At 40.8% G+C, this 12,385-nt stretch overlaps 1 protein-coding gene across 2 annotated transcripts; it reads right to left on the bottom strand.

Moving 5' to 3' along the window:
- Positions 1–3,056: 3,056 nt before the first annotated feature.
- NDUFAF4 (NADH:ubiquinone oxidoreductase complex assembly factor 4) lies at positions 3,057–11,486 on the bottom strand. 2 transcript variants are annotated; one of them, XM_077903024.1, is made up of 3 exons: positions 11,279–11,486; positions 10,665–10,792; positions 3,057–5,159 (listed from the first exon to the last, which is right to left on the bottom strand). In XM_077903024.1, exons 1-3 carry the CDS (start codon positions 11,412–11,414, stop codon positions 4,872–4,874), a joined length of 552 nt encoding a protein of 183 aa, XP_077759150.1. In that variant the 5' UTR covers positions 11,415–11,486; the 3' UTR covers positions 3,057–4,871. The 2 variants fall into 2 exon arrangements, with proteins under 2 accessions (XP_077759150.1, XP_077759151.1); XM_077903025.1 differs by having other exon boundaries at positions 10,689–10,792; positions 11,279–11,482.
- Positions 11,487–12,385: the final 899 nt, after the last annotated feature.

Genomic DNA, 12,385 nt, shown 5'->3' with positions numbered 1-12,385 from the left:
CTAAAAGGAGAAAAGTTTCTCATTTTGCTTTGGTGATGTTGTAGTATTTCTGGGATGTTTATAAAGCAAAAAAAAATAAAAATAAAAAATAAAAATCTCTCTCCCTCTGTTTTCTTCCCCCTCTCTCCTACCCTTTCTCCCCCTCACTTCTTTCTTTCTAATTTTAAGTGTTTTTTTCCATTTCTAAGCTCCTTATCTGAACCAATAGCATCAGTTGCAGACCAATACCAGCAGGAAGGCTGATATAGAAATAATTAATGAGTGGGTAACAGCCTAAGGAAAAATAAATAGAGTTAGTGCAAGTTGAATATTCTACACAAGGGTTTCCTTACACTAATCTTAATAATAAATAGGAGCCCATTTGTATTGGCTTTTTTGGGGGGGGGGTAATTTAAAAGTAGCATCTGTTTACATACTCATCACCCATATAAAGACATGTGAAATCATAATACCATATATTAAAAAAAATATACAAAAATATACTATTGTGTGATGAGCATTGAAAAATGACATTATAGACAATTCTAAAATAAGATAATCATTATATAGTTCAGTTAAAATGTTGTACTATTTGTATTACATTTACCTCAAAACGTAGGAAGACATTTAAAGAAAAATTTAGCGATGATCTTTCCCATACATAGGCGTTACAAAGTAAACTAAAATAGCAAAATTGCTCAAAATCATTATCTCTAAACAGAATTTTTACTACCAAACATATATGTATTAAATTCGATCAATACTTATCTTTCTGAAATAAGAGAAAAACCTGAGGCTTGTTTTAATAAACAAAGACATTGTTTATTTTTTTCTTCCATGGCCCCTCTATTTCCAGTTCTGGCTGTCAATATACAATCCTTCACTTTCCATACATTCTTTTATTAGTTTACTTGCTTTGGAGCCATAAGCAGAATATATCACTGGTCAGGTAGCATTGTTGTTTTCTTCTTTCAAACACAGACTAACTCTTCTAAAGGTTATATCCTCTCACATAGCTGAAAAATTTTCCTGTTCATCAAGATTGTACACTGTATGTATTTCCTTTCATGTCAGGCCATTATTACTCAGCTCCGAGTACTGGCTTATCCCATATTGAATTATTCATCTTTATCATGACCCACCTGTTGCTTTTTTCCCCACAGGAAGCAAAAAGGAAGCAATTTACCTACTATATACTTTACATCAACACAGTCAAAAAATTAGAGAACCTCATGTTTGCTCAGGATTGTTTTTCTAACTGTGAGCTCCTTTTCTACGATTCTACTCACATGTGTTCCCAAGACACAGTTCTACTGTGGGAGCACTGACCATGGCAAAGAAAGACCTTGGAAGTAGTGATCCTGATGCTCTGAATGTAAAGCTTTGGTCTGTATGTAGGGATTTAGATCTAAGTGCTTCTGATATTTCATCTTTTCTCCTAACAAGTAACTCAGTCCTATTCCTAAAGCAGAAGAGAAATGGAGTATCCAGATAAACAGATAATCCTTCTCTCAAAATATTTAATGGATTGTTTTTTGTCAGGACAAGATAGAGTAGCTGTCAAGCAATGAGTGATGGCTATTTAAGATGCATAAAGCAACTAATCCTTTATATGTGGTCATTTCTTACATATTTCCAACTTGTACCCAATAAACTATCTTTTTTTTTTTTTTTTAAGATTTTATTTATTCATGAGAGACACACAGAGAGAGGCAGAGACAAGCAGAGGGAGAAGCAGGCTTCCTGCAGGGAGCCAGATGTGGGACTCGATCCCAGGACTCTGGGATCACACTCTGAGCCGAAGGCAGATGCTCAACCACTGAGCCACCCAGCCGTCCCCTGATAAACTATCTTAATGCAGGGTTCCAATTCAGGGTGCTTAGAGCTGCTTCAGTTCAATACCTCCAGTTACGGGTACAGAAGCTTCCTCATCACACTACCACTAATGGTCCAGGGCCCCACCCTCTTTTTCTTGGGATTATGGGTGTTTAAGGGCATGGAGTAGATTTGGAGGGGATGTCCATGCACAAGCATTAGTTGGGGCCATTGCTGAGTGGTTAATGATGAGATGCCATTCAAGACCTCCATTAGAGCCTTTTGTGGTTAGCAAGATCACACCTCCTACTAGTTTATCTCCAGAAATTCTTTCCTCTTCTCTCCTTCATAGCCACCCTTCTATCTCCTGCTCTTTCTTTTCTTCACAATAATCTTTAGACCCAGACATTGTGGTTATCAAACCTGCACATATGGTTAGCACACACTGGAGTCTGCTGCCACACTGGTCAGTATTTTTAAAAACATCCCTGATCTAGATAGAGCTCACCAACTAAGGCATCTTACTAAACCAGTCTATCATGGCAGAGAGGGCCCAGACATGTTGTTCAGTGATTCTCATACATAGTGGGCACTGAGTAGTCCTGCACCTTGAATGTCATCACAATTCTTACAATCCCAGAGAGGCATCACAGGAAAGCATTTAGGAGCACAAAGTTTTGAACCTACTAAGGTTTAAATCCAGGTTCCAAAATAAATAAATTGATTGATTAAATCCAGGTTCCGGGATCCCTGGGTGGCGCAGCGGTTTGGCGCCTGCCTTTGGCCTAGGGCGCGATCCTGGAGACCCAGGATCGAATCCCACGTCGGGCTCCCGGTGCATGGAGCCTGCTTCTCCCTCTGCCTGTGTCTCTGCCTCTCTCTCTCTCTATGACTATCATAAATAAATTAAAAAAATAAAATAAAATAAAATAAAAAAAAATCCAGGTTCCAACACTTATGAAGTAATCTTTGAAAAGTTTTTTTAGACCTTTGTGCTTCATTTCCCCTGTAAAATATGGTTAATAGTACCTCTCTTCCTACTATTGAGTGGGTTGTTAAAGGTAAAAGGCTGAGGTCAGTGCCTTAGCACAGTCATTGCTTTTAATTTGTCATCAATTATTACCCACTTTACTTCCAAGATCATGTGGCTAATGGTGATGCCGAAGTCTACATCATTTTCTGAATCTAAACTCCATGCTTTCTGTGACACCACTAACAAAGCACTCTCGTTCATACAATAAAAAACAGCAGGAAGCCACTGAAAGATTTGGGAAGTACTTTACTTTATCACGTGACACCATATAACAGCCAGATTTACCGACACCCAACCATAGTGTAGATTTGAATAGGGAAGATGGCTCAGAAATAGCAATCTTAGTAATTCAAGTATTGACCTTTACTTGATAAAGGAAAACAGTTTTGATGACGGGTTTATCAGTTTTAAAATGCAATTCTATATAGTTCTTGTTTTCTTAAAAGGACTACTGTTTTGAACCATAAACAAGGTACAGTTTATTCACCTAAAGGAACTGCAGCTGAAAACAAGTTTAAAAACTCCCATCGCAGTCTATTTTTCCCTTCTCAGCATTGCAAATGCTTCATTCCAACATATGCTGAAATCCTCTGCATCTCCCATACCATTTCCAGGGGAATCCCTGGCAAGTAGTGAATGTCTGTCTTCCTTCAGAAAGACACAGTCAACTTGGAATTTTTCTTATCACATTCTTTAATATTTCTACAACTTGCACTTTCTGTTCTTTTAAAATGTGCTTTTCTTTATAGCATAGCAGAAAAAACATACCACCAGGAATCTGAAAACCTAGATTCTGGGCCCAGCTAAGGCAAAAACTAGACAATAACCCTAAACAGGTCATGAAACTTCCCCAGCCCTGCTCTTAACTGCAAAAGTTAAGTCCTGTTTGTTCAGTCCTTTATTATCATTTATCTTCACAATAACTATTAAATTTATATAAGGCAGCATTATACTCATTTTATATAGGAAATTCAGTCTCAAAGAAGTTACACAATCTACCTGAGATCTCACAGGTGGTAATAATATGACACAGCTAAACTTACAGAATCTCACTCAAGACCATAGTACTGGTTGGTACACATCGTACTCATAAGTTAGTTCAATGGATGAAGCAGCAACTTCCCAGGTCCCTTCCAGTGATCAAATTTTAAGTTTCTTCTTGCAATTTTTTTCCTTTCTCCTTCCAACCAGCATTTAAATTAGAAAACCTATATATAATTTGTCACTAAATTTCATTTACCATGGTTCTCTGATTTAACCCTTCTTCACAATTTCTTGTATTTCTATATTAAATCCAGAGATGTTACTTTTTTCTGTTAGCTCCCACGACTGCGTGCCTCTCTGAAAGCTTTTGGACTGGTCTATCAAAACAGAGATTGCTAAAATTTTGTAAATACCAATTCCTTTTTATGATTTTAAGAAGTTATTCCATATAAAAATAAAACAGTTCAAAACAAGAAAAATCCTCTTATTCTCTATAATAATAAAATATTCTATTGATTTTATACCACTTTCCGGTCTTCTTTCATTTGGGATATACTGTTAAACCCTTCCCTTGTAAGTCAGTCTCCCTTTCCCTTGTAAGAAAATATCAGTCATAAGAATTAGGAAAACTCTTACTTTCACAATTCCATAAATAAACTAGAAGAATAAATTAATCATCTAAATTGGACGGCAAAATTTTGAATGTTAAATGAGAGATTCAGGACATTTCCCAAGAGGTCATATGACCAATCTAAAAGCTGATGATATATGATGTGCCTAAAATTACACTTTAAGTTTTTTATTTATAATAAATTTAGATATGTGATTAGTCTTGCTGATATTACATATAAATATATGCATAAACTAAACTTTACAACAAAACAAAATTCATTCTATCAGCAATCCTGAAAATTCAGCAAAGCCCCATAAATAGTACGCTTTCCCAAGAAGGGAGCTTTAAACATTCAGTAATTTGTATAATTTAACATGCTGAAAACGAGAAACTAAACAGGTCACGTGAATGGGAGTACATATAAGAAAAATAATTTCAAAATTTTCTTCATTTTGATGATATTGCTTTCTTGTCTTCAGGAGGGCAGATTTTGACTTCAAAAGTGACAAAATATTTGAGAAGGGATTTTACATCTTTCTGTTCTAAATAGTATTCTTCTGCTATTTTCTCAGCAGTCCATGTTTCTGGATAAAGTTTATGATTATTGAGAAGTGTCAGTGCCTCCACAACAGAAATTTTGCCTTTGGGAATGTTCTTAATATTCATCATGCTAAAGTCATGGCCTTTTACCAATCTCAACTCCTTTGGCTCTTGACGTGTTGCAGCATCTTTTACCTAGTATCAAAAAACAAAAGCAAAAAGAAAAGGTTTTCAAGATGAGAGAAAAAATTAGACATCTATTTTCACAGTTCTCAAATCTCCACTATACTTCTTCAAATAAATACTACACATGCTTCTTCAAACTACATTTCCTCATTACAATGACACATAATTCGATGGTGCTTTTGCCACATTGCCATTACATTAACTATGCATAACTATAGCTCAATCATCAAGAAATCTAGGTAGTTCCGGAACATAACAATTCAATGTATATCATCCACTCACCTCATTATTTCATACATATTAAAGAATAAAGACAAATTGATTAGATTAAAACTGTTTTTTTACAAGGGCAGAATTCTGATGTTGCCCTAAGAGCTTACTCAATTACTTCCACTCCCATTTCCTAGTTTTGTATTTCATATTCAGTGTCTCCAAATACTTTAGATGATTCAAATATTGCTAGATATCTTCACTCTTTAAAAAAAAAAAAAAAAAAAAAACTGGGCAGCCCTGGTGGCCTAGCAGTTTAGCGCCACCTTCAGCCTGGGGTGTGATATTGGGGACCCTGGATTGAGTCCCATGTCAGGCTTCCTGCATGGAGCCTGCTTCTCCCTCTGCCTGTGTCTCTGCCTCTCTCTCTGTGTATCTGTCATGAATAAATAAATAAAATTAAAAAATAAAATAAATAAACTTATATTTCCAATATCCCAACAAACATAAAACCTATGCATACCCATCTTTCCATCTGTCTGTCCCAACCAAGTGTAATCTTTGCACTGTATGCTGTATATCTTTCATTACTTGACCATGCCAATCATTCCCTTTTCCTTTTTCTTTCAACCGCACCCTGCCTACTGCTGCTGTATGGTCAAACATGCCATAGTCATTACCTTTTAAAAACACCCACCAAACCTGAACCAACACTTCCTTTTATGGCCAGTTTCCCCGTCTTAGTTAAGCTTTAAAGATATTGTGATCTTGGATCCAAGGTTAGAGGATCAGATCTTCATACCGAGGACACTTTTCAGGCTTTATTTGAACTTACTACACCATCTGATGCTGTTAACCACTCCAACACACCCATACTAGTCTTTCCCCTTCGTTTCCATGCCATCCCTTTTCCTAGTTTTCTGTCTCTCCACGGTTCCTTGTTCTTGTAGACTGTTTCCTTTCAACTACCCCCGGAAGGTTAGCATGCTCCAAATTCTGATCCAGGCTCTCTTTTTACTCTTCACATTCTACTGAAGTAATCCCACATACCCTTTGGACTTCATGTTAATAATTTTCAAAGCTGATCTCAAACCTAGACCTTTCTCCTTACTTACAGATCTAAATTCCCAAATGCCTAATTGGCACCTTTACTTGCATAATCTACAAGCACCTCAATGGGGTGCCTGGATGGCTCAGTCAGTTGAGCATCTAACTCTTGATTTTGGCTTGGGTTGTGATCTCAGGGTTGTGAGATCCAGCCCTGTGTTGAGGAGGTCCGAGTCAGCAGGGTGTGTGTTTGAGGATTTTCTCTTTGCCCCTCCCCCTGCTTGCATATGTGTGTGCACATGTGCTCTTTCTAAAATAAATAAACTTTAAAAAAGAAAAAGAATTAAGAACCCCAAAATCAATATACCTAAAACTGAACTTACCTCTCTCCTCTGAAAATTCAATTCTATCCCCATATTCTCTATCTCAGTGACCAATTATCACTTCTCTCCATATCCCATTCCAAAACTTAAAGCTTAGTTTAAACTTAAAGCTTAGTTATACTTGACATCTCCCTCTCCCTCACAATCAATGACCAAATCCTATTGATAGTGACTCCTAAGTCCCTCTTGAACCCATTCACTTCTCTCCCCATCGCTACATCACCCTTCTCGAAGCTAATGTCTCTTGTAGGAACTACTACAAAAACCTCTCAACTTGTCTCCTTTGACTATATAAAACGCATTTTCCCCCTCTCAGCCTATCATGAAGCCAATTGGACATAAAACTCAAGGACTTCCCATTGTCAAGATAAAACCCAAATTCCTTAGAAAGACAAATAAGGACCTTCATGATTGGGTCCCTATTACCTCCATCTTATCTTATTTCTCCCAAATGTATTGCTCACACTTTCCCCTAACTGTAATCAACTCTATTGTCCAAAGGTATCACATATTCTTCTACTTTTACACTGTAACTTTGGTTTAAAACACTCTTCCCAACTTCTTCACTTTCCAATACTCATAGCTTCTCTTAATTTTATTTTCCCAGGTAATCCTTCTTTCACTCCATATAAATTGTTATTCAAAATTCACTTCAGATTAAAATTAAATACTGAAATTATTATGACACTGAAAAAAATGCTTGGTAAAATTCAACATCCTCTTGATTAAAAACAAACTCTTAGCAAATTGAAAATTTTAAAGTCTCAAATGTGACAGAAGTATTTTTAAATCAGAAACCTTATCATTTTATTATAAAAATGCTAAAACACTAGAGACACCCAATGTAAAGGAAGGAGAGACTACCAACTTCTACTGCTATGTTAATGTTACAAACATAAGGAGAAGTAGTATAAATATTAGAAAGGCAAACTGTAATTCTATGCTGATGATACAGGAGTATCTTCAAAAAAATAACAGAATCAATGAAAAACCAACAGAAATAATAACTTAGCAATGTGGAAGCTGCAATACAAAAATCATTTGCCTTCTGACATATTGGCAATAAATAGTTTAAAATTTTAGGGTGGAAAAAAAAAGATCCCAGAGTAACAGCTTTCCCTCTAACCCCCAAAGACTCAATAATACAAAGACATTAATTCTCAAATTAATTTATACATTCCCATTCAATTATGCTCAAAATCCAAATCAGACTTATTAAAGAACCGGACAATTTAAGGGGCACCTGGATGGCTCAGTTGGTTAAGCATCTGACTCTTGATTTCAGCTCAGGTCATAATCTCAGGGTTGTGAGATGAGCCCTGCATAGAGCTCTGTGCCGGGGAGTCTGCTTCAGAATCCCACCATACTCTGCACATGTGCTCTCTCTCAAATAAATAAATATTTACCTCTCTCCTCTGAAAATTTAATTTGATTAATTAATTAAAGCACCTGACAGTTCATCTGTAAAAAAAAGTGAGACAAAAGCCATAAAACCTTCGGGGGGGGAGGGGGGAGTCATAACAGCTATCATTACAAAGCTCCATTAATAAAATATGACCCTACTGTAAGAATAGAAAAATAACTAGAATTGGTAAATCCATCAACAGACTTTTATGTATTGGCATTTTAAGGGAGTGGAGAAAAGACTGGGTTATTCTGTAAGTTATATTTAGACACCTGACCATCCAGTTGAAAAGATCTCCTGGACGCCTGGGTGGCTCAGCGGTTGAGCATCTGCCTTCAGCTCAGGGCGTGATCCCAGGGTCCTAGGATCGAGTCCCATTATCAGGCTCCCTGCAAGAAGCCTGCTTCTCCTTCTGCATGTCTCTCTCTCTCTCTCTGAATAAATAAATAAAATAAATAATTTAATAATTTAATAAATAAATAAAATAAAGTCTGAATAAATAATAAATAAATAAAATCTGAATAAATAAGTAAAATCTTAAAAAAAAAGATCTCCACACACCAAACACTACACTTATTGCCAAATAAAGATTTTAATATAAAACACACAGTTGTAAAAGTACGACAAAGAAATACAGAATACTGTTTTTATTAGAGTCCAGACTTCCAATACGACGAAGAGCAAAAAGGTTAACATGTTTGACAGAATTCTCAACAGCAGTTAAGTTAAAAAAGCCACACAAAAATAAATTATTTGACATACGATATCAGTAATGTCTCAAGACTTCACAAATCATTAAGAAAACTAGGAACTACCCAAAAGAGAAAAATGGACAAAACATAAATAGGTACACTTCAGCAATTTTTTCACTGCCATTCCCAAGTCTTTTTAGTTTTTTCCTAATATCCTAATACCCCCATAAAAAAATTTTTTTAAGGTTTTATTTATTCATGAGAGAGAAAGAGACAGAGAGAGAGAGAGAGGCAGAGACATAAGCAGGCCCCATGCAAGGAGCCTGATGTGGGACTCGATCCCGGGTCCAGAATCAGGCCCTGGGCTGAAGGTGGCACTAAACCACTGAGCCATCCGGGCTGCCCTCCCACCTAAAATTATAATACCATTGTGTATCTCTTTATGTATTGTATCTATGTAACTGTATTCATAAAAACTGCTAAGTTTTTTTCACTCCCCAAGGGCCAATTTTTGAATGCATGATTTAATACAGCATGAGATAAACAACAGTTGGAAGTATTACTCAACACCTGTTATTGATGGAAGTACTCAACACAAAGAACATGAACATCAACCCTTCTATCTTTTTTTATGGGAACATCTGGTGATAAATGAGCCCTATAATTGGTATTACATGTAACAATTCACAGACCTTATTTTACATGAATTTTATTTCACTTATCTAATGAAAATTATATTAATAAGTGTATCTGTGCAAACAGTATTGCCTGTCTAGACAGAGAGGGTATCAGAGAATTTTAGAATGGAAAGAAATCTGGGAATTGTCAATGGCACTTCTCTCCCCTTTAATCATACTCTCCCCCCAACTTAGGACCTTCCTGCCCCAACCAACTCATCTAGTTAACTCAGACTCATCTTTCCGGCAGGAGCTTGAATGTCACTTTCTCAAATCACCCAAACCAAACACAAACAGGTCCCTCTGATACACTTACAGTGCCTCTACTTTTCCTTCACAGACCTATTAGTAACTACGTACTTATGGTTGCTCATTTGTTTGTCTGCGTCCCTCACAATATTCTGAGCACCAAGAGCAAGGACTAGGTCTGCTTTGCTCACAACTATACACAAAGCACTTGTGCCTGGCATTTATATATGGATTTATATATAGGTTCCTATTCCCAATGTGTTCTGTAGGCGCCCAATTTTCACATTTCCTATCTGAATATCTTTAAAAAAAAAAAAAAAGAAAAGAAAAGAAAAACACAGACAACACAACACTAAAGGAATCTCGCAGATCGCAACAAAATTCAATCCACTGAAGGCTGAGAAAATAGTTATTAAAGCTCTTCTTCGGTGATTCAAATGACAACCACCAAAAGTACTGTACCAGATCCTATAAACTGTGAAATAATATCACCCCTACATTTAAGTTTCCCCAACACACTGTACTCTGGTCACAACTACACTGACAGTTTTACACGTGCAGAGCATTCAGTCTCTTTTACTACCTACCACAGGTCTCCTGGTCGTTTTCCTGGGGCACAAAGGGGTTAAATTACTTAACCTGCTGAATTATTATTATTATTTTTTAAAGATTTTATTTATCTATGCATGAGAGACACACAAGGAGAGAGAAGGAGAGGCAGAGACAGAGGCAGAGGGAGAAGCAGGCTCCATGCAGGGGGCCCGAGGTGGGACTCAAATCTTGGCCTCCAGGATCACGCCCTGAGCCGAAGGCAGACGCTAAACCGCTGAGCCACCCGGGCTGCCCCTTACCTGCTGAATTAAAACACACGTTACCTGCAGAGAAGATACAGGATCTCTGGAATCAACATACACATCTCTTAGTAACGACAGCAGTTTGTCATCTTTCCTGTCGATTTCCTCCTTGATTTCCGGATGCTCTAAGGGCAGAAGAAGAAGGTCCCAGTATTAAAACCAGAGAAAATTTCCTCCAAGCTCCCAACGCCTAACAGGAGACAATCCCTTTTAGTTTGTCGCTTGATCCAGAGGCCCTGGGACAACACGCCAGGTGCTGGGCGCGTAAATCAAAACGCCAGGTCAGGCTCGGCGCGCCCGGCTCCGCGAACGCCCGAAGGGGGCACCTCCAAGGCCCCAGACCCCTTCCGCTTCCGGATTCCCCGCAGCAGGTCGGCAGGCGGGGAAGACGCAGGGGTGCCGGGGCCGCACCCGCACCCGCACCCGCAGAACCGCGACGTGAGCGGAGCCGTCGCTCCGCGGCAAGGGCAACGGGCCTCCCCAATGTCACGGGCCTGGGGTCCCGCCTTTCCGCGCCGGGCTGCCGAGTCCCCGCCGCCGCCCCGGGTCACCCCCGCGCGGAGCCCGCCCAGCCGGCCCCGGGCGGACCGACGCGCCCTGCCACCGCTTACGGCTCATCTGCTCCCGCAGGAAGCTCCTGGTGGACGGGTGCCTGGGGGCGGGCGACGGCTTCATCCTGCTGATTTCCCGTTCCGCCCGGTTCTCCAGGTTGAAATTGCGGAGCGCGCGAGCCGCGGCGGCCCCCATCTCCTCACCGCATGACGTCCTCCGGGGCCGCCGCACGTGGGCCAGCGCGCGCCGGCGACCTCGCGGACGCACCGAGCATGCGCGCTGCGGGCCCGACCCGGCCACGCCGGAAGAGCGGCGGCCCAACGCGCCCGCGAGCCCCCGCGCGCCCCCCAGCGGTCGGGAGGGCGCGCGGCTCGCCTCCGCCCAGGCGGAGCGGGAGGGAGCGGGCGCCCCGGCGGGAAGCCCCAGGGCAGAGCCAGGCCCCGCCTCCCCGCGCGCCGGCCCGGGGCTGCCGCGCGCTCGCTCCCCGCGGGGCCGACGCTGCGGGCCGAGACTGCGGGCCGGGAACTTGACCTTGCGGTCCACCCGCCCACGGGCCGGGGCGGCCGGAGGAGAGCCAAAGTGAAGCCAAGTGCCCCAGGAGACGGGGCTGCGGAAAGCGCCGGTTCCCAGCCCGGGCGGCACCTGCCTGCGGCCCACGGCGCGGTCCTGCGGGCCCGGGATCGAGCCCCGCGTCGGGCTCCCTGCAGGAGGCTGCTTCTCCCCCGGCCTGGGTCTCTGCCTCTCCCTCTCTCTGTGTCTCTCATGCATAAATATATAAAAACCTCTTTAAAATGCAAAATAGGGATCCCTGGGTGGCGCAGCGGTTTGGCGCCTGCCTTTGGCCCGGGGCGCGGTCCTGGAGACCCGGGATCGAATCCCACGTCGGGCTCCCCGTGCATGGAGCCTGCTTCTCCCTCTGCCTGTGTCTCTGCCTCTCTCTTTCTCTCTGTGTGACTATCATTAATTAATTAATTAATTAATTAAAATGCAAAATAGATCTAAAAAATGATTTAAAAATCTCAAAAGTGTATTCTTGCCCCACGAATATTTGTTCTCACGCTTACTTAAATGCCCTTTGTGTTCCTGCGTCCTCGCCTGATGCCCTTCTGAGCTACCTTGTTCTCTTTCTTTCGAGGTCTTTCACATCCCGCTCTGCTAAGGCAATT

This window comes from Canis aureus, chromosome 7 (genome assembly GCF_053574225.1).
Source record: "Canis aureus isolate CA01 chromosome 7, VMU_Caureus_v.1.0, whole genome shotgun sequence".
Taxonomy (NCBI): Eukaryota; Metazoa; Chordata; class Mammalia; order Carnivora; family Canidae; genus Canis; species Canis aureus.
Note: the sequence above shows the minus strand (reverse complement) of the source record. Positions and strands in the feature narration are given on the sequence as shown.